Raw genomic sequence first — 22,488 nt, forward strand, 5'->3', positions numbered from 1 at the left:
GTTAGTGTTTACTGAGCACAGAGTTTCAGTTTTGCAACGTAAGAAGAGTTCTGGAGATCAGTAGTAACAATGGTTGTACAGCAACCATCAGTGGTACTCCATGCCACTGAAATGTACACTCAAAAATGGTTCAGATCGGAAATTTTATGTGATATGTGTTTTATCACAATAAAAAAATGAAAAAATAGGAGCTCTGTTTAAACTAGTGAACACTAAGCGTTCTCTTCTGAGTCCACACCCTGACTCTTCATCTACAAGCCATGTGACCTTGTACATATCCCCTGTGAGAGGCTATGAAAGAAAACTTGCCATACTGTTTAAAACTCTTGTGTGTATGGAATCACTTCATAAACTATGTCAGCACCAGAAAAAATGTGAAAGAATATACTATTTTGTGACTCTAATTAAATGAATTAATTAGGCCAATTTTGTCAAGTGGCTAGACCTGTGCCTGGCACGTCATAAACTCTCAATCAGTGTCAGCTGTTATTATTTTATATTCCTTTCTGATGGAGGGCAGAATGAAGTACACACAGCACTGGCATCCGTAAGTTCTCTGCTTCTACACCCATAGGAAATACACCACTCAGAGGGCTTCCCACAGCCTTGCTCAGGAATAATTGATTTGGTGTTTCTGTGAAGTCTATTCCGCTGCAATGCACTGAACAGCTCCCCAAGGACCCGAAAGAGTAATTAGCATGCCTAACCACCTTCAGGCACTGGCTACAATTCAGCTAATTTAATGAAAGAGTATCACGACCCTTGATTATTTATACTTTCAATTGTTTAAATCAATTGTATGATAAAGTGTGGTACTTAAAAAGCACAGGGAAATGTAGTCTAACTGTAATTTATTTACTTATTTAAAATTTTTTTTTTAAACCTATAGCACCTGGTATTCCCAGGCAGTCTCCCACCCAAGTACTAACCAGGTCTGGCCCTGCTTAGCTTCCAAGATCCGATGAGATCGGGCACGTTCAGGGTGGTATGGCCATAGATGTGTAACTGTAATTTATAAAGCTTGAGTGATACGTTTAAAAGAAAGGCTAAAATATACATAAAAGCACTAGTAGCTAATTTGTGGTAGAAGAGCATTGATCAAAATGGCTAACAGAATTCTTGTGTTACATGGGAGCTAGGAAAGCCGGTGACTCTAGCAGTCCTATGCCACTAGGTATCATGCGTCTTGGTCAGATTTATTTTCTGTAAGGTTTACAACAAATTACAAGTAGTTTAGATAATGTCAAGGGAACCCTGAAGGGAGGAGAAAGACAAGGAGAAATGGAAGAGAGCAGGGAGAATGAGAGGCAGAATGTGCTGGAACTTATTAATTTTTTTCTTGTTTTGAGATGGAGTCTTGCTCTGTCTCCCAGGTTGGAGTGCAGCGGCGTGATCTCTGCTCACTGCAACTGTCGCCTCCCAGGTTCAAGTGATTCTCCTGACTCAGCCTCCCAGGTAGCCAGAATTACAGGCATCTGCTACCAGGCACGGTTACGTTTTATATTTTTAGTAGAGATGGGGTTTTACCCTATTGGTCAGGCTGGTCTTGAACTGCTGACCTCAGGTGATCCACACTCCTCTGCCTCCCAAAGTGCTGGGATTACAGGCGTGAGCCACTGTGCTCAGCTGAGCATATTAATTTCTAAAAATACTTTTGAGTCCATACTGATAACAAATGAGAGAGCAAGAGAGAGGGAGTGAGAGAGAACAAAAAGACAAACAGCTCTTCCCTACAGTGGAATGAAAGGACTAATAAATACAGAAGGAATAATGGAGTTAGAAAATCTCCGTTCTGCAACCATTACAACAGTAATTCAGGGAAAAATCATCAGTAGATGCTAAGCTAGTGGGTGAATATTTCAGAAGCAACAGTATATTTATACAGCCTCAAAGCATCCCCTGCAAGATACTTATTAACTGCAAAGTAGAAAATAGTCATTTCATAGTGGAGTAACCTGGAAGACACTGGCTTCACCAAAAAATCAAAGTTGATATGGGACCAACCTCCAGATGAGATGCACTCGAGAAAGCCAGGCATCCCCTCCTCTAAGTCCTGCGCCAAATGCATCACTTGAACCTAATCATGGGAAAACAGCAGCTGAATCCAAAGTACCTGCAAACTAAATGGTCTCTACTCATCAAAAACATCAGTGTCCTGAGAGACAAAGGAAGGCTGAGGAAACACTGCAGATTAAAGACGACGAAAGAGACATGACGACTAAATGTCACGTGTGATCCCAGACTGGGGAAAAAATAGCTGGCATGGATACTATTGGGACAACTGAAGAAACCTGAATAAGGTATGTAGATTGAATAATAGTATTCTATGTCAAATTTCCTGATTTTCATAATTGGCCTGTGATTGTATAAGTGAATATCCTTGTTTTTAGGAAACATACATTGAGGTATTAAGGGGTTAGAACAGCATGATGTCTGCAAGGAGCTTTCAAATGGCTCTCTCTCTCTCTCTCTCTCTCTCTATATATATATATATATATATATATATATTCATATGTATAATTAATATAGGCAATATTCATTACACTTAATATGTAATATTGGATTTTATATACAGTATATATTGAAAGATAGAGAAAGCAAATGTGTCAGACTGTTCATAACTGGTGAATTTCCAACTCTGAGGGTGTCTGATTTGAGTCATTAGCAGCTTGTCAACATACGCTGAGCGCAGGCTGGCCTCTCCTGTCTTTCCTCCCACCCTCCCCAGCCCTCCTTGCACCTTCCATCACACAACACGCTCCTGGTGCTTTCTCCCCTGCTTCCTTCCAACTTTAGGATGTGAAATTATTTCAGAGTTTGTGTGAGCTCCTCAAAGAAAGAGTCTACACAATTTTAGCCAGGAGACTAGGAATAAGAAAAATTAAACCTTTGTTATTTTTTCTTTCTTTCCCTTCCTCCTTCCTTCCCTTCCTCCTCCCTCCTTCCTTCCCTTCCTCCTCCCTCCTTCCTTCCCTTCCTCCTCCCTCCTTCCTTCCTTCTTCCTTGCTTCCTCCTTCCTCCTTCCTTCCTTCCTCCTTCCCTCCCTCTCTCTGTCCCTTTCTCCCTCCTTCCCTTCCCTTTCCCCTCCCCCATCCCCCTTTCCTCCCTTCTTCCCTCCCTCCTTCCCTTTCTCCTTCCTCCCTCCCTTTCTCCCTCCCTCCCTCCCTTCCTTCCTTCCTTCTTTTCCTCCCTCCCTCCCTCCTCCCTTCCTTTTTCTTTCTTTCTTTCCCTCCATAATTCATATTTCCTCTCTGGCGGGTCCTCCACCTCACAGTAGATGGGCAGTAAGCCTCTCTCCTTTAAAGAACAAAGCCAAAAGCCATCCTGGATTCAAACCCGCCCCCCCACCCCAGCTTCTGCCCTGCCTTCTCCCCTTCATGGCTCCACCTCCTGGACCTTGCCTGTATTCGTTCTCCCTTTTCTCATCTACCACTCACCCCAACCTACTGCAAATTGCCTTCTGCCCTCACCCCTCCACTGAAACTGCCCTTGCCAAACCCAATCTCCACCTCCTTAGAAGAAATGCCAATGGGCAGTTGTTGGCCCTCATCTCACTTGTTGTAGCATCTGATTCTGGTGACCACTCCTTTCTCTAGAAACACTGTCATGGCCCTCGTGGCCCCATTTCTGATTCTCTGACAATTCTGGCTGCTCTTCCTCAATCTCCTTTGCAGGCTGCTCTTACTCTGCCTGTCCCTGAAGTGTGGATGCTCCTGAGAGTTCCTTCCCAGGCCACCTTCTGCATGGCTTCCCTAGTGTATCTCCTGAGCTCCAGGCCCATACTTCCAACTGCCTATCAGACACCCTCATTTGGGTGTCTTATAAGGTCTTCAAACTTAGTATCTCCAAATCTGAACTGCTCACCTTGGACAGGGTGCCTTACATCAGAGAAGAGCACAGCATGGACTTAGCTGGCAAGCCAGAAGCCTGGCATTCGTCCTTGCCTCTTGTCTCAACCTGCACACCAATCAGGTTACTCATGGCAACACTTCTTATTAACTCCAGCACTCCTCTCCAATTGCTCTGCATCTGGTCAGCCCACAATTCATCATCTCCCATTCATATTACTACAACATCCACCAACTTCCAGTCTCTAATCCCATTCGCTCTGCATTTAGAATAATCTTTCTTCACAAAAGTATGCTATTGCTCCCCTGCTCAAAACCTTCAGTGATGTCCCATGTCTTTTAATCAGAAGCCCAAACAGCTTAGCATGGCTCATAAGGCTCTCATGACAAGGGCATTCTGACCAAGTTCTCTCTTCTTTTCAGTTCCTTGAACAAGCCAGGTTCTCTCTTACATTCAAGGTTTAGAATAGGTGTCCCTAACCCCTGGGCCACGGACGAGAACTAATGGCAACCTGTTAGGAACTGGTCACGCACCAGCAGGTGAGCCCTGAGCTGGCACCTGAGCCCCACCTCCTGTCAGATCAACAGCAGCATTAGATCTCATAGGAGCCGGACCCTACTGTGAACAGCAGATGTGAGGGACCTAGCTTGTGTGCTTCTTATGAGAATCTACTGTTTTGGGAGATCGAGGCAGGCAGATTACCTGAGGTCAGGAATTGAAGAACAGCCTGGCCAACATGGCAAAACTCCATCTCAACTAAAAATACAAAAAAATTAGCTGGGCATGGCGGTGGGTGCCTGCAGTCCCAACTACTTGGGAGGCTGAGGTACGAGAATTGCTTGAACCCAGGAGGTGGAGGTTACAGTGAGCTGAGATTGTGCCACTGCACTCCCGCCTAGGAGACAAGAGTGAGACTCCTTCTCAAAAAAAAGAAAAAGAAAAAGGAAAAGAATCTAACAAATGCCTGATGAAGATCTGAAGTGGAACAGCTTCATCCTGAAATCATCTGCCATCCCCGCCTCTCACAGCCCTCTCCATGGAAAAATTGTCTTCCATGAGATGGGTCTCTGGTGCCAAAAAGGGCGGGGACCGCTGGTTTAGAATGTGCTGTGGCGTCTGCCTGGGACATTTTTGCCTCTCCTCTTTATCTGGATGACTCCCATAATCCTTCCTCTAGTTGCGGAACTAGATGTGTGTCAGTAACAACCAGCACTTTCTCTGTCATGGGGCTTCCCCTCCTGTGCTCATCTCACTCCAGACTGAATGACGTCCACCACGCCTGCCACTGTGTTCCCGTCAAGGCCACTGTCTGCAGCCAAAAGAGGTAGCTCGCAGGGCTCCCGCTTCCATCACATAGGAATTCCCCATTCTTCCAAATTATCACCCATGCAATAGACATGTTCTCTCCTATTTTCTTGACGGGATATTTGGGAAACATCTTTATGCTCAGTGGCCCAAGCAAATTCAGAAATATTACTCTGTTTTCTTTCACAAAGATTTATTTTCTTCTCTATACTAATTTACTTTTCTTCTCTATTCTTAGCTATAGCTACACATCATTAATCTAGATGCTACTAATTCAAATTTTGCAACTATGAATGACATGAATAAAAATTCATTAATCCCATCCCTGAATATTCATCTTTTTGTTAACAAGGAAAGGAAACTCAAGCTATAACTTATGAAATCATGTATTCACCTGACACATTTTCCTCTTTCAAGTTTAATAAGTAATTTTTACAAAATGGAAGATTCCTGTTTAGTTATAATACTTCACATTAAAATGTAAGCCACGGTGAACTGAAATTTTGTATTACCTTATCTTATTCCATTTTTTATAGTATATTTAATAGAATTAAAATGCTTTTTGATTTTCAATTCTAAGAGAACGTAGTCCAAACAAATAAAGATTTACTATAACTTTGCTTTTTTGTTTTAACTGAGAACCCTGTTCCACTTTGAACTGTCACCAAAAGCTAGCCCTTGCAACTGTAATCCCAGAACTCTGGGAGGCCGAAGCAGGTGGATCACCTGAGGTCAGGAGTTCAAGACCAGTCTGGCCAACATGGTAAAACCCCGTCTCTACTAAAAATACAAAAATTAGCTGGGTGTGGTGGCACGTGCCTGTAGTCTCAACTACTTGGGAGGCTGAGGCAGGAGGCTCTCTTGAATCTGGGAGGCAGAGGTTGCAGTGAGCTGAGATTGCACCACTGCACTCCAGCCTGGGGTGACAGAGTGAGACTCTGTCTCAACAAAAGAAAAAAAAAGAAAGAAAGAAAAAAGGGTACACGTCACAGGACCTTCGTCCACATGCAGCTTTGGGCTTATTGTTACAAAGACGCAGACCATTCTCTTTCACTGGAACATTTCTTTTCAGTTGTGAACCTTCAATCAAGTCAACTGTCTGCAGAATACAATAAAACCCATCACCCCAGCCACTGATAGACTGATGTGTGGTAGGAAAGGGTAACTACAAGAAATGAAAGCCATAGAGAGCAGGTGCAGGCTTTTGTCTTGGGGAGGCTGAACGAGCTTTACAAAGCACATTACAGGAAACAAGCATGAAGGCACTCACCTTGTCAGCCTTACATGATGTACTGAACTGTACATCTGACTTTTACAAGGACATGATAATAAAAGTAAAATGGCTGCCGAGAGTGTTTTAATTGATTCTGACCCCAATGGTGACTACAGATGACTGTCCAAGACTTTCCCCTTAGCTGCTGAGCCCAAACACTTCAATGTCACTTAAACCATTAAGGCCAGGCCCTTAGTCTTAAACTCATGTCATAAAGACGATGTGAATTATCAATAGAGAGCCAAAGATGGCACGTAGCTAATAGCACAGTTAAATTTTTTCGAACATATTCTTATATAATGCTGCTGGGAGAACAAACTGATGAAATCTTTTGCAAGGCTTATCTGATGCATCCCTTTCCTTAAAAACATTCATATGATTTAAGTTAGTAAGAATACAAAGACATTGTCAAAACGGAGAAGCCATGGAAGCATGATGTTCACTGAAGGATATAAAGGTTATTAACACGAAAAACAGAAACATGTATAGTGGGGACTGATATTTTGGACTTATCCCATTGTTGGATTGTTTTTAGCATTTTACATTTGTCAACACATTTAATCTTTATAACGATCTTATGAAGCAGGAGCCATTACTTTTTTGTTTTTTCAGATAAAGAAGCTGAGGCACAGAGAGGCATTTGCCCAGGTTAGTGCTGGAGCTGAGATTGGAATTTAAATAATTCAGCTCCAAAGCCAGCTCTCTAAATGTACTGCAGTGCTTTCTGACATAGTCACATCTAAAATATTACACAGTTAAGTGTGTTTGTGTTTGTAATCATGTGGAAAAATACTCATGTTATGTCTAGTTAGAAAAAGAAACATGAGGCCGGGCATGGTGGCTCATGCCTGTAATCCCAGCACTTTGGGAGGCTGAGGCCATGAGTTCAAGACCAGCCTGGCCAACACAGTAAAACCCCGTCTCTCCTAAAAATACAAAAATTAGCCAGGCGTCATAGCAGGTGCCTGTAATCCCAGCTACTCAGGAGGCTGAGGCAGGAGAATCACTTGAACCCCGGAGGCAGAAGCTGCAGTGAACCGAGATCATGGCACTGCACTCCACCCTGGGCAGCACAGCGAGACTCTCTCAAAAAAAGAAAAAGAAACATGATCAAAAATGTGTAAGAGGAAAAAAGGAAAAAAAAAAAAAAGAACAAACTTCTACGCTTAGAAAAAGAGCTTCAAAGGTGTAGACACCAGTGTGGTATTAGTGATGATCTTTGTATAATGGAAGTATGATTTTTCTCTGTTATTTTATATATTTTTTAAAGTAAACATGTATTGCTTTTTAAATAGTAAATACGGTCATTCATTCCTTTTAAAGATCTCACTGTGTTTCTGGCTGCCACTCACATTGCCCTCGACATCTCTCCCCCTTGCTTCACTTCTTATTTTCTGCCACAAACTTTTCTCTCCTTATTTCTCTTATTTTTCTCCTTATTTTCTCTCCTATTTCTCTCCTAGTCCTTATTTTTCCCGCCTTTTATTTCTTACCCTGCTTGCTCTTTCCGGTTTCCTTATTTCTTCCTCCTTCTTCTCCTGGCTCTTCCTCCTTCCCCCTCCCACAAAGCTTAGGAGCAGAAAGGGAAAAAGCCCCCAGCCCTAGCTGCTCAGGGGCCCTTTTCCCTCTGTCTGTTCCAAGGGGTGTAGGTGAGTAGACAGGGACACTAGAGAGTAAGCCATTTTCTGAAAAAAGCATGCTTTTTAGCATTCGATTTCAGTTGTTCTAATGACTTCTAAAATTGTCGAATTAAGCAGGGTGTGATGACTCATCCCAGCCACGTGGGAGAGTGAGATGAGAGGTTATTTGAGGCTAGAAGTTCAAGACCATCCTAGGCAACATAGTGAGTGAGACTCCAACTCTAAAACAAACAAACAAAAATGAGCTGGGTATAGCAGTGTGGGCCTGTCGTCCCAGCTACTTGGGAAGCTGATAGGGAGAATTGCTTGTGTCTAGGAATTCAAGGTTGCCGTGAGCTACTGCACTCTACTGCACTCCAGCCTAGGTGAAGAGCAAGACCCCATGTCTTAAAAAAATAATTGCTGAAATAAAATTCTTTGACTTTCACGTTTGAGGTCCCCTTGCCAGTCACTGATTGTAGGCCCCACCGGCTCTCCAGCATCCCCTCCTGCCTCCTTCCCTGCCCTCCTGGTCTCCTGGTGGTGGATGGCAAACCCCACCTGCCTCTGTCCCGGCAGCCCTGTCCATGGTCCCTTTCCCCACCACTCCTGTTTTCCCTTCTTGATCTTCCTTCTTCTAGGCCTGCACTTCTCTTGCGAGCAGAGCGATGCCTTCAGACAGGCAGATGTCCTCAGGCCTGCCTCTTATTCCCATGACAACCCAGCTGGCTGCTTGGTGGCCCATCCAAGACCACTTCTGCTCTCACACCGGATTTTCACGGTAGTAGAAGCAGTGATACCGATGCTTTGAAGACTGGAATCAAGAGCCCCTACTGCTCTGCCAGTCACCTCTCAGCCCCCTGGGATTCACTGGAGAATTCCAGCTGCTGAGGCTAGCAAGGAAGACTGCCTAGACCAGCGGGCCATGGCCCCTCTAGGTGATTCTTCCCTGAACTCCAGGCTCCTCACTCATAACAGATCAACTACAGATTAAGAAAGCTTTAAAGTCATCTAAGCATTTATTCTTTACATTTTAAAAAGCCAGTTTTTTTCCTCAAATCTCAATTCTTAAGTACGTGCTAGTGAGGAACACTGGTAGCCTTAAAAATATGAGGCAGGCCAGGCACGGTGGCTCACGCTTGTAATCCCAGCACTTTGGGAGGCCAAGGTGGGCAGATTGTTTGAGGCCAGGAGTTCGAGACCAGCCTGGCCAACATGGTGAAATCCCATCTTTACTAAAAATACAAAAACTATAGCCAGGTGTGGTTGCTGCTTGCACCTGTAGTCCCAGCTACTTAGGAAACCGAGGAAAATAATCGCTTGAACCCAGGAACCAGGAAGCAGAGGTTGCAGTGAGCCAAGATTGTGCCACTGCACTCCAGCCTGGGCGACAGAGCGAGACTCCATTCCCGGCCACCCAAAAACAAAAAAGAGGTAATTTATTTTCTTTTCCAAATTGTGTTTGCCTCGCTCTGTCCTTTTATCATTAATGCCTGTCTGTTGCTAGGGCCTCCCACTGGCCTTCCTGACTGGAGATCCTCTTGCTTTTTTGCCTCCTGAAGGGTGGCTTCACTCATGTTCTTCTTTGATGAAAATTCTTTCCAGTTACCTCATTTCCAGACCTATCCAGCTTAAATCCTAACTTTAGCTTCCCTTGCCCACCAAAAAAAAAAAAAAAAAAAAAAAAAAAAAAAAAAAAAAAAAAAAAAAAAAAAAAAAAAAAAAAAAAAAAAAAAAAAAAAAAAAAAACCACCTCCCCCACCTTCCCCCGCCACCCCTTCCCCGACCGACCCCCCGGGCCCCCATTGCAAAGGTATGTTCTCTGTCAGCAAACAAAACCAGGCAATATAAAAAACGAGAAAGTGGTAAGCTTCTTTAACCTCATCATCCAGAGCTGAGTGGGGCAGGGAGCCCTTTTACCGGCCTTCAGGCAACATTCCTAAGTCTGGAAATAAAGGGAAATGGCTTCCTTCAAGGGAAATTCCAGGCACTAGCTAGCCCCGAGAAGTAAACCAGCAACTTCTGAGGAAGTTAGAACCACAGGATATTTGATTCCCTATAGAAACTAAAGGTAAGGCTGGGCATGGTGGCTCACACCTGTAATCCTAGCACTTTGGGAGGCTGAGGTGGGCGAATCACTTGAGGTCAGGAGTTTGAAACCAGCCTAGCCAAGATAGTGAAACCCCGCCTCTACTAAAAATACAAAAAAGTTTGCTGGGCGTGGTGGCAGATGCCTGTAATTCCAGCTACTCAGGAGACTGAGGCAGGAGAAATGCTTGAACCTGGGAGGCAGAGGTTGCAGTGAGTAGTGATCACACCACTATACTCCAGCCTGGGCAACAGAGCAAGACTCCGTCTAAAACAACAACAACAAAACCTAGAAACTAAAGGTAACATCTTAACATATATCCTTAAAGCAATAGCCGAGCAATTTAGAAGCACAGGATATTTGATTCCCTGTGGAAACTAAAGGTAACATCTCAACATATGTCCTTGGGTTGTTTTTCAGAAGCCAGGACTCCAGGACTCCTACCAAATGGATCATAGACCTCAGAGGAGGGGAAACTGAGGTCTGAACTCTGACCACCTTTCTTTGTTCTAAATTTCTTCCTGAAGGGCCTGGAGGGAGGCACACCTCTGAGCCAGAGCTAGCATTCTTTTCTGCTGACCCCAAATTGTTAAACAAAGCCTTCTCTTCCTTAACCCACTGCAAATCAGAAAACCTTTGAATTCACCTACGTCCTGTAATTCCCCACTTCAAGATATCCCACCCTTTTGGGTCAAACTAATGTGTATCCTCCATGTACTGATTTGTAATTTGCCTGTAACTTCGGCCTTCCTGAAATTATCCCTGCCTTTAAAAACCCCTACCTGCATGCCACTGGGGAGGTCAAGTCTTAAGCATGAGCGCTCAATTCTCCTTGCTTGGAGCCCTGCAAATAAATGTCCTCCTTCCTCCTGCTGTAAACCTCTGTGTGGATGTTTGGCCTCACTGCTGCTGGCGAACAAACCTCAGTTCGGTTCAGTAACAGAGGTAAACATGGCTGTTTTTAGAGCGAGCTTTCTTTCTTTCTTTCTCTTTCTTTCTCTTTCTTTCTTTCTTTCTTTCTTTCTTTCTTTCTTTCTTTCTTTCTTTCTTTCTTTCTCTCTTTCTTTCTCTTTCTTTCTTTCTTTCTTTCTTTCTTTCTTTCTTTTCTTTCTTTCTTTCTTTTTGAGACAGGGTCTTGCTTTGTTGCCCAGGCTGGAGTGCAGTTTCATGATCTTGGCTCCCTGCAACCTCCGCCTCCTGGGTTCAAGCAATTCTCCTGTCTCAGCCTCCTAAGTAGCTGGGACCACAGGCGCACACCACTACACCCAGCTAATTTTTGTATTTTCAGTAGAGACAGGGTTTCACCATGTTGGCCAGGCTGGTCTTGAACTCCTCCTGACCTCAGGTGATCTGCCTGCCTCAGCCTCTCAAAGTGTTAGGATTACAGGCGTGAGCCACTGTGCCCAGCTGGATTATTAGAGCTTTCTGAATTCCATGTAAACAATGGTATTTGCCATGGCTGCCCCTTCCCCATGCCTCTGCTAAGGCTTGGCTTCTAGAGCCCCGCAAGGCACTCATTCCTCCTTCTGTGGTTTGTCAGAGGCATGTGAAGCAGAGCAACTCCATCTTGAATAGGGGCTGGGGAAACTAAGGCTGAGACTTACTGGGCTGCATTCCCAGACGGTGAAGGCGTTCTAAGTCACAGGATGAGATAGGAAGTCAGCACAAGAGACAAATCATAAAGACCTTGCCCAAATCCACCAAATCCAAGATGGCCACGAGAGTGACTTCTGGTCATCCTCCTCACTGCTACACTCTCACCAGCACCATGAGGGTTTACGAATGTCATGACAATGTCAGGAAGTTACCCTATATGGTCTAAAAAGGGGACAGATGAATAATCCACTCCTCCTTTATCGTCAAGAAATAACCATAAAAATGGGCAACCAGCAGCCTTCAGGCTGCCCTGTCTAAGGGGTAGCCATTCTTTTATTACTTTACTTTCCTAATAAACTCACTTTCACTTTACTCTGTGGACTCGCCCTGAATTCCTTCTTGTGCAAGATGCAAGAACCCTCTCTTGGGTCTGTCTTGGGACCCCTTTCCTGTAACAGCTTTGCTGCTGGTATTCAATCTTCTGCACCTGCCCTTGCCTCTCCCTCCACTTATCCAACTCACTTCTAATTTTAAAAATCCAGCTCAATTCCTGCCTGTTGCATGATGCTTTCTATGTCTTCTCAATGTTCAAATGTACACTTTATGCCATGCAGTTCAACCACGTAACCATCTCCTGGCAACAAGTGCCTCTTCCCACCTGGCTCACATCCTGCAGGGAACCAGGACCACCGTATTATGCTTGTCTAGAGCCTAGTGACATGGTGGACAATCAGTACACATCTGACTAATAAATACAAATAAATAAATAAATGGCTAATTGAGTGGCTTCCTTTAAATTTAGTGAAAATTCTTACTCAAACTTTAGAGACTGAATCTAATTTCTAGTAGGTTTCAGGCCTATAGGTCAGTGATACTTTATGTGGACACCCTCAAAGTGCTTTTAAATCTCCCCCACAAACACCACACTGATTCCCAGAGTGCCTATGAGGTTCGGGTGTCAATTAAGACAGAGATTTTTCCTGAGTCCTTTGGTTCCAGTTGTTGAGTTGCTGGTGCATTATTTACCTCCTGCTCCCTAAACTGTACCCCCTCCTGTAATCACCCCATCAAGCTTACACAATCTATGGTGCCCAAAGTGATGACACCTCCATAAATCAGTGCTCAAATTGCCTGCTGTTGTTAACATGCCTAGGTGATGAATGTCCTTCTGCACTTTCTTGGTGTTGAATATTCTGATTGACTTAACAAAGGTTTAGATTGAGTTAAGGGCTGAATCTCCCTTGACTCCTTGACGTGGAAGACTCCATAGCGTCAAGGAACCACATCTGAGCACTAGAAGCAGGAGCCCATGTTAAAAAGAAACAAAGAGTGGCAAAGGCTGGGAGGGAGGCCGACTTGCGGCCCCATGGTCCTCTCCTATTTTCAGACCGAAAGGCACTACTGGTGTGGAATTAGCAAATCGCTAACCAACAAGAGTTAGAGATGCCTTCTCACCTCTCATCACATTTAATCAGAATCACGCTGTCTGTTCCAATCCCTAAGGCTGCAGCTCCCTTCTTGAGAGAAAAATGACTCTGTAAGAAAAATACATATATTTGCAATTAGTTCCATAGAAAGACAAGATCCATTCCATTGGCTGTTTGTTTTCTGTTTTCCTTTTCTCCTTTGATTTCTAGTGTTCCTCCAAAGCCTGGGCTGCTGAGAGAAGATGGCATCCTTCACTTGTGCTTTTTAAAAAACTGTAGTGAAACAAACATAACTTAAATACCATCTAAACCATTTTTATTTAATTATTTTTTATTTTTAAGTTCCAGGGTAGATGTGCAGGTTTGTTACATAGGTAAACGTGTGCCATGGTGGTTTGCTGTACCTATCAACCCATCACGCACCACGTTGGTATTAAGCCCAGCACACATTAGCTATTTTTCCTAATGCTCTCCCCACCCACCCTGCCCCCCAGCTGGTCCCACTCTGTGTTAGTAACTTTTTTTTTTTGAGATGGAGTTTTGCTCTTGTTGCCCAGGCCGGAGTGCAATGGTACAATCTTGGCTCATTGCAATCCTCACTCCCAGATTCAAGTAATTCTCCTTCCCTCGCCTCCCAAGTAGCTGGGATTACAGGTGCCCGACACTATGCCTGGCTAGTTTTTGGTATTTTTGGTAGAGATGGGGTTTCACCATGTTGGCTGAGCTGGTCTCGCACGCCTGACCTCAGGTGATCCGCCTACCTCAACCTCCCAAAGTGCTGGGATTACAGGCATGAGCCACCATGCTCAGCCTTATTAACCCTTTTTAAGTCTACATTTCAGTGACTTTAAGGATATTCAGTGTTATGCAAACCATCACCTGCATCCATCTTCAGAACTCTTTTCATCTGGCAAAACTAAAACTCCATACCCATTAAACATTCTTCCCACACCAGCACCTGAAAACCACCATTTCATTTTCTGTCTCTGAATTTGACTACTCTAGGTACCTCATATAAGTGGAACTCACAGTATTTGACTTTTTGTGACTGACTTATTTAACTTAGCATAATGTCCTCAAGGCTCATCCATGTTGTAGCATGTGTGAGAATTTCCTTCCTTTTTAAGGCTGAATGACATTTTATTGCATGTACATACCACATTTATAGACACAGGTTGCTTCTACCTTGTGGCTATTGTAAATAAGCTACTGTGACACATGGGGGTACAGCTGCCTCTTCCAGACTCTGCTTTCAATTGCTTTAAGCAGCTACCTAGAAGCGGACTTGCTAGATCATACAGCACTTCTGTTTTTAACTTTCTGAGGAACAGCCATACAGTGTTCCATCGTGGCTGTGCTGTTTCACATTCCCACTCCTGGCGCACAAGGTTTCCGGTTTCTCCACATCCTCACCAACAATCGTAATTTTCTGCTCTTTGATAATAGTCATCCTAATGAATGAGAGATGGCAACTCATTAAGCTTCGGATTTGCATTTCCCTAACGACCAGTGATGTTGAACATCTTGTGCTTAGCATCATGTGCTTAGCGGCCATTTGTACTTCTTCTCTGGAGAAATGTCTATTTAAGTCCTCTGCCCATTTTTGAATGGGGTTGTTTATTTATTTTTTGTTCCTGTAGGGACTTTTGAAGGATGTTGGAAAGATGCTGGAAATTGTAAATGGATCCGATAACTCAACACACAGTAACTACAAGCCACATTTTAAATACCAGGCATAAGAATACATCAACCACCTCCAGCAGCTGTGTATTGTATCGCTTATTCGTTACCGAGAAGTTACACTCAGATTCTCCCAAGTTCTGTGAAACTGGGTGCATTCGGGTGAGAGGACAAGTGACCCCAGATCTAGCACTCTTTATCCCAGAGTTGCTGGAGGGTTATGTGTTGCATAGGCAACTGCCAAGCCTGAGTCAGTCTTTAAAAAAGAGGCATCAATTACTGGCTTGGGGCAGAATGACTTGTCTGTGTATACAGAGCAGGCCACACTGCCAACCTCCCGCCGAAGTCTTTGTGCCTTTGGTTATGATTCCGGGTAGGACTGTGTGTCTCAATGGTTGTAATCACTGTGCCATTTGATTGCTGAGAAAGGCTAACCTAAGCCCAGCTGTACTGCATCTGCCCATCAGCCTCTTACTATTAACTACAGATCATTAAGCTGTCCGAAAGGAGAGCTGCTTCCTCAATTTACATCTCCAAAGCACTGCTGACTAGAATTTTAAGTTACGGATCCAAAGAGGGTCCTCTCTCTTTGAATACCCATTTTTGTACTCATCTGAATTCTCAAACACACAGCACGGGAACTCTTAACACATATTTTTAGGGGGTATGTCTCATCACCAAGAAATCACATTTCTAACAGCAGCAAAGAATGATGACCAATCAAAGGGCTGTGGAGTTTGACAAGCCCAGCGCAGCTAGAAGCAATGAGAAAGGCCCATTAGCCTCGTTTTACAACCTCAGAATGACAATGTGGACAGTCATTACAGAGATACCTGGGAACTAGAGGAGAAAGCTTAATTAGATCAAGGTTTGTAAAGATACATGACCTCCCCCACCTAAAAAAAAAAAAAGTGTTCTTTTTTGTACATTTAGCAGAGCCCTGGGCGACCCTGAAAAGCAGGAGCTCAGAGGCAAGCTAAGTCTCTTACAGCCAGAGGGAACAAAACAGAACAGCCAGCTGCCCCGACTAAGCAAGCCGGGCAAGCCAGTCAAATTACCCCCCTCTGTGAATGAGCTCTTAAGCACTAAACTGCAAAAGGGTGAACTGGAGATAAGTAAGAGATCTGGTGCACCTGGTCAGTGGGAGGACGTATTCTTGTCTGGTCTTTAATGAGAAAGAATAAGGGTTCTTAAATGAGGAGCAATTACCCAGGATAATTGATCATGGCACCAAATGCTGCAAATTTAAAGAAAAACACGTGCCCAAATAGAAAGCTTAAAGACAGGGAACAAAGGTGAGATGAGGCATGAAAAGAAAATTAGGTAGCAAACATCGAGTCTGTTTGTATTTTGAGGAAAGGGAGCAGAGAAATAGCTTAATGTTGTTCACAAATAGCAAGGGACCCATGGAGAGGAAGAAACTTGAGAGGAAAAAGCAATCTACCTAATGAGGGAGAAACAGTGAAGATAGCTTAAATGGCATGTGTCTCTGGGCTGGCAAGACAACATGTGGACAGTCATGTTTATTCCTTAGCACCACGTTGAATGGAACTACTTGTTGATGAATCAGAGGAGAACAGTGACTGAAGAGCAACTGCCTGGATGCTGAGAAGGCTGGAAAGCAGGTGTCTAGAGAGAACCTAGAGGGTGTCTGGCCATGAGCAGAAGGCATTAGGGATATGTGACATGGGTGGCCTTCAGGTGAAGGGCTGTGCCTGGGCTGGGATTGGGGGATCGGCTGCTCTGGCGCACACCAGGCTGGAGAGGACGGCACCCTATTCCACCTAGCCGTAGATAGGAGGGTGAGGCATGAGCTCTTTTACTCTTTAATGGCTTCAGAAGACAAAATTCTGAACAAAACTTGAAAGCTACAAGAATTCACACTTGTCCCCAAATAATCAAGACTTGTAACAATCAGTCGTTCTTCAATAGAATGAGTGGGGAATAACCCAATGAGAACACCCTCCTCCCCCTGGATTTGGGATGGATTACAGTAGAGCCTTAATAATAGAATCTAATGCTTATTTAGGACTAAATCATATTTCTATTTAAGGGCCACAGATATTAAAACCCACATAATTTTTATTTTCTACTAAATGAAAAACTCAGGGTTGATGGGAGAGATATTTCTCTCTCTCTCTGAGATGGAGTCTTGCTCTGTTGCCCAGGCTGGGGTGCGGCAGCTTGATCTCAGCTCACTGCAACCGCTGTCTCCTGGGTTTAAGTGATTCCCCTGCCCCAGCCTCCTGAGTAGCTGGGATTATAGGTGTACACCACCATGCCTGGCTAATTTTCGTATTTTTAGTAGAGACAGGGTTTCACCATGTTGGTCAGGCTGTTCTTGAACTCCTGACCTCAAGTGATCTGCCCACCTCCGCCTCCTAAGGAAGAGTAATTTCTCTATGAAAAATACATATGTGGCCGGGCGTGGTGGCTCACGCCTGTAATCCCAGCACTTTGGGAGGCCGAGCCAGGTGGATCATGAGGTCAGGAGATTGAGACCATCCTGGCTGACACGGTGAAACCACATTTTTACTAAAAATACAAAAAATTAGCTGGGCATGGTGGCAAGCATCCATAGTCCCAGCTACTCAGGAGGCTGAGGCAGGAGAATCACTTGAACCTGAGAGGTGGAGGTTGCAGTGAGCCAAGATTGTACCACTCACTGCACTCCAGCCTGGGCGACAAGAACGAGACTCCATCTCAAAAAAGAAAAAAGAAAAAAAATATACATATACACACACATATATATACATACATATATATATAGGGGTGTGTGTGTGTGTGTAAATGTAAGCCAGACACAGGTTACATGCACAAATAAATAAGGGATTTTATAATTATAAGTACTTGTAATTAAAAAAATAAGCAGGCTTTCTGGGTTTGAGTGGGATGAGATTATGCGGTGTAACAGTGAGTGAGAAGGAGCACATCAGGCTGGAGAGGGCAGTGCCCCATCCCACCCAGCCCTAGACCGGAGGGTGCAGCATGAGCTCCTTCACTCTTGAATGGAGACGGTAAATCTAATCCCTTTAGGGATGGTGGGAGAATAAGGTGAGCGGTAGAAAACTCTGAGACAAACTAATTTAGAATCTTGGCATGTCGGTTTCTCTTCCTCTATTAGAATTGAGATAAGAAATCTGGAAAGCTATATCAATTCTTTCAAGCCATTGCTAGTTGCATCCAAATATTTAACTGAGACTGAGATTCGACTGCCTAACAGATCACAGGGTTTCAGGGACAAGCCTCTACCAGGCTTGGAGGACACAGATTATTAATACAGTCCTCAGTGCCTGGATACCTCCCCTATATCATTTTCTGTCTTCGTTCCCCTCGCTCTGTCTCCTGGGTACGTTGGCCTTCCTGGTCTTCTCTGAGCTTGCTAAACTTGTTCATGCCTCGGGGTCTTTGTACTTATAACTCATTTTCCTGGAAAATCTTCCTGCAAATACTTACATGGTTTCCTCCCTCATTCAATGTAGGTCTCTGCTCACATATCACCTCCACACAGAGATATTTTTATGACTGTCCTATAAAATGGCTGACCTAATACCCTAATCTCATCTCCACATGACATTATTGCAAACACTTGTTTACTGTGTGTCCACTACGAGAACACAGGAGGCTGCATGAGGGCAAAGACTTTGTCACAGGGTATAGTTGACAAATACTTGTTGAATTTGTTGACCACATACTCAGAGAACAAGTCCAGATAAATGTCACTATTTATTGCCGTAACTGTCTGGCCATAAATCCCAATGTTGAAATGTGGCTCTGATGGTCGGAGCCAGACCATGGTGGACTCCGTGGACCCCAGTGCCTCGAATATAAGGCCCATTCTAAAAGCAAGTCCAGGGGTCATCCTGGCACCTGCACCAGAAGGCCTAAGATGGGGTCCTGCCCAAGCTGGAGGCAACTGTGGGGTCCTTCTAACCAGGCCAGCTGCTCAGGGGTAGAAAGAAGAAACACAGACTTCAAATAAAGAGAAAGGACACATTGGCTGGGAAATCTTAGCTCTTAACTCTTCTGACATCCTACCAAGCATTCTACCTTCCAGCTCTGAGATCCATCACTGATCAATTGTCCTCAGCCTTGATTCTTTTGTACCAACACCCTTTGTGGGTGGAATTAGTGGATATGTGGGGAGGAACAATGAACAGAAGTGAATGAGGATCATTACACATAGTCCCCAACAAGCAGATCTTGAAGCCCAGCCTATCAATGAGCTGGAATCTACCTCTTTGACCCTTCCTCATGCTTCATGACCCCCCAGTCCTTCAGCAATTGCAGTTCTAACCTTATCCCCTTGCCCTCCTCCTTCACACCCCTCTGACATCTCCATTCGCTTGCTCCTACACAATAAACCCTAAGATTTGAGGGAAATGACAGCTAGATCTGCCTTAGAAAGACTGATTGTCTCTCCTTACTTCTGCTTGCCAACTGGCCTGAAAGAACAGCCTCTTGCTAAAGCACTGGATTTACAAAGAAGCTTGTGCTCTGGGAGATCACCTCATTGGTTTCTAATTATTATGATCTGGAGGGGAGGTGACCACCCAGACACATTTCAGACACATTTGAGAGACTCTGTGTGATTCACAGGTGACGTGGATCTGTACACAGGCACGTCTGTGAAGCTGCTGTCTTATTAGTCACATTCGGTTCTGACTAGTAGATCAAGGTGGCCCCACTGTAAGCTTGTACCCTAAATCGGTGTTGAATGAAAGGAATGACGTGTACCAGATTAGTTTAAATGAAAAGAGATCCAAGAATGATCTTCAGTGACAAATGTGAACATCAGTACTGAGTATGTCTTCAGTCATTTTGATCTCTGTGGACAACAGTGATTTCCATGATATGTGGCTCACGAAGAGTGAATGAAAGTGTGTAATGGAAAGTGGTGATGTGAGGCACAATGATGAGGGTTTGACACCTGCTTCTAGTTAGGCAAATTACTTTCTCACGCTGAGCCATGGTTTGTTCAGGTGCAATGACAAACAAGCTTCTCTTGGCAGAATTGATGAGAGCGGTGTAGCTGTGGCACGTGAGGCATCTTACATGTCATTTTTTTGGGCTATCCCCCAAAAGGGTAGCCCTTCCTACTTCCTATCCTCCCGTCCTCCTACCTAATGTGATATCGTCCTCAGGTCTCCCTCCTCACCTTGAGTGGCATTTTGAAATTTTCAAACAAAATTCATGTCAATTCACTCTTTCTTCTCTCTCTCTCTCTCTCTCTCTCTCTGTGTGTGTGTGTGTGTGTGTGTGTGTGTGTGTGTGTGTTTGAGACGGAGTCTTGCCTTGTCACCCTTGAGTGCAGTGGCATGATCTCAGCCCACTGTTACCTTCACATCCTGGATTCAAGCAATTCTCCTGCCTCAGCCTCCCAAGTAGCTGGGATTAGAGGTGCCACTACCATGGCCGGCTAATTTTTGTATTTTTAGTAAAGACAGAATCTCACCATGTTGGCCAGGCTCATCTTGAACTCCTGACCTCAGGTGATCCGCCTACTTCAGCCTCCCAAAGTGCTGGGATTACAGGTGTGAACCACCATGCTCAAATAACTCACTTTATTTCTTAAAATAAATATATACCAGATGGAATATGTAGGGAAATCCCAATATTATACAAGTAGCATCTAGACTCTCCCAAGGCTGTGGATCCTTAAGTGGATCTGGCACTTTGGGAGGAAGGGCACATCCCTCTTAAGGAAATCACTGGCCTCGACTCCACTCTCCCTGCTGCCTCTGACTCGCCTCCTGGCTGGGCTGAGCTCCTGTAATGACAGTGTCATCTGTGAGGGGCTCACCGAGAGCCACGTGCAGTGCAGTACCCTTCCCATGTATCATCTTGCTTCATCCACCCCACAACTGCAGGAGCCGGGTAACATCATCCCCATTTCACAGATGAAGAGGAGATAAAGGGAAATGCCATGGTAGGTGGCAGAGCAGGGCCTGTTACCATTTCATCAATTCCAAAGCTCATGGGCTTTATCACTAACCTGGAGAACAATAAGTCTGTCCAGCCACTTTTGACCTGGTACCAGGAACTAGGGAATATCCGTCACGTGGCGTGGATGGATCTCAGGGGCCCCTTCCCCTCGCTTTCTCTCCCAGTGCCAAGGGCGCTCCCTGAAAGCAGGCACTGGGTATGTTCTGCCCACTGCTCTCTCCCCTGTGCCAGAAGCAATGCCTGGTGCCTGCAGCACTACAGGAAGAAAGGAAGGAATAAAGGAAGCATCTCTCTGCACAGTGGCTGTCTTGTGCCTCACCGCCTCACGCCTTTGTCTCCAATTGCAATGGGAATATGCCCAGGAGAGGCAATGGGGAGGTCTTACCTACCGCTTACATCTCAGCATGGCTTTCGGGCTCTTTCCTGAGAGGAGGTTTGGATGGGACTGGGTAGAGGAGAAAATAACATGCGAGTGATGGGGGCCCTGAGGTGAGAAGGAGGCAGGAATGCAGCAGCCGAGTGGGTGCTGAAGGTAAATGGATCTAGCTCACAATTTCACTCACTGTCAGTTCTGCCTAAGGGGGAGCAATACATTTTGTGGAAGTCATGTTTCTAAATTGCCCAAACAGCCTTGTTTCCAAACAGGTCACCATTTAAAAAATTTTTAAAAGATCTGTTTTTGAAATTAAAAACCTCTCCAATAATGATATATGAAGTCATCTCTCTCGGTGGGCACAGTGGCTCATACCTATAATCCTTGGGAAGCCGAGGCAGGTGGGTCACTTAGGTTAGGAGTTTGAGCCCAGCCTGGTCAACATGGTGAAACCCATCTCTACCAAAAACACGAAAATTAGCCAGGTGTGGTGGCGGGTGCCTGTAATCCCAGCTACTGGGGAGGCTGAGGCAGGAGCATTGCTTGAACCCGGGAGGCGGAGGTTGCAGTGAGTTGAGATTGAGACATTGCACTCCAGCCTGGGTGACAAGAACAAGACTCCATCTCAAAAATAAATTTAAAAAAAAAAAGAAAAAGAAAGTCATCTTTCTGAAGATGTGGTGACTCAAGCCTGTAAGTTCATCTACTTGGGAGGCTGAGACAAAAGGATCATTTGAGCCCAGGAGTTTGAAGCTGTAGTGAACCATAATCATGACACTGCACTCCAGCCTGGGTAACAGGGTGAAATCCTGTCTCTAAAAGAAAATAATAAACTAAACTAAAATAAAGCAATTTTGAGAAATACCTCCCCACAGAAGTGGGCCAAGGTCACAAGGGGCCTCGGCAGAACATTGGCAAGTGGCTCTGGGAGACGTAGGCATGAGCCAGGCTTGGATTGTGAAATGGGGAGTGAGTTAGTGATGGTGATTTGCCTAAAGATCTGGTGTCTGGGCCGGGCGCGGTGGCTCACGCCTGTAATCCCAGCACTTTGGGAGGCCGAGGCGGGTGGATCACGAGGTCAAGAGATCAAGACCATCCTGGTCAACATGGTGAAACCCCGTCTCTACTAAAACTGCAAAAAATTAGCTGGGCATGGTGGCGCGTGCCTGTAATCCCAGCTACTCAGGAGGCTGAGGCAGGAGAATTGCCTGAACCCAGGAGGCGGAGGTTGCGGTGAGCCGAGATCGCGCCATTGCACTCCAGCCTGGGTAACAAGAGCGAAACTCCGTCCCAAAAAAAAAAAAAAAAGATCTGGTGTCTGTTATGATTAT

The 22,488-nt window shown here is 44.7% G+C and overlaps 1 protein-coding gene and 1 pseudogene across 1 annotated transcript in view; both read right to left on the reverse strand.

The window, feature by feature from the left end:
• GAD2 (glutamate decarboxylase 2) overlaps positions 1-22,488 on the reverse strand; it is a 91,875-nt gene that overhangs the window by 47,436 nt on the left and 21,951 nt on the right. Inside the window, exon 9 of the mRNA XM_017535515.2 lies at positions 13,187-13,266. Coding sequence (XP_017391004.1) covers positions 13,187-13,266 — 80 coding nt within the window. The remainder of the gene's footprint in view (positions 1-13,186; positions 13,267-22,488) is intronic.
• Positions 881-999, reverse strand: LOC119472268 (annotated as a pseudogene).

The sequence above is a fragment of the Cebus imitator genome, unplaced genomic scaffold (assembly GCF_001604975.1).
Source record: "Cebus imitator isolate Cc_AM_T3 unplaced genomic scaffold, Cebus_imitator-1.0 Scaffold92, whole genome shotgun sequence".
Classification (NCBI taxonomy): Eukaryota; Metazoa; Chordata; class Mammalia; order Primates; family Cebidae; genus Cebus; species Cebus imitator.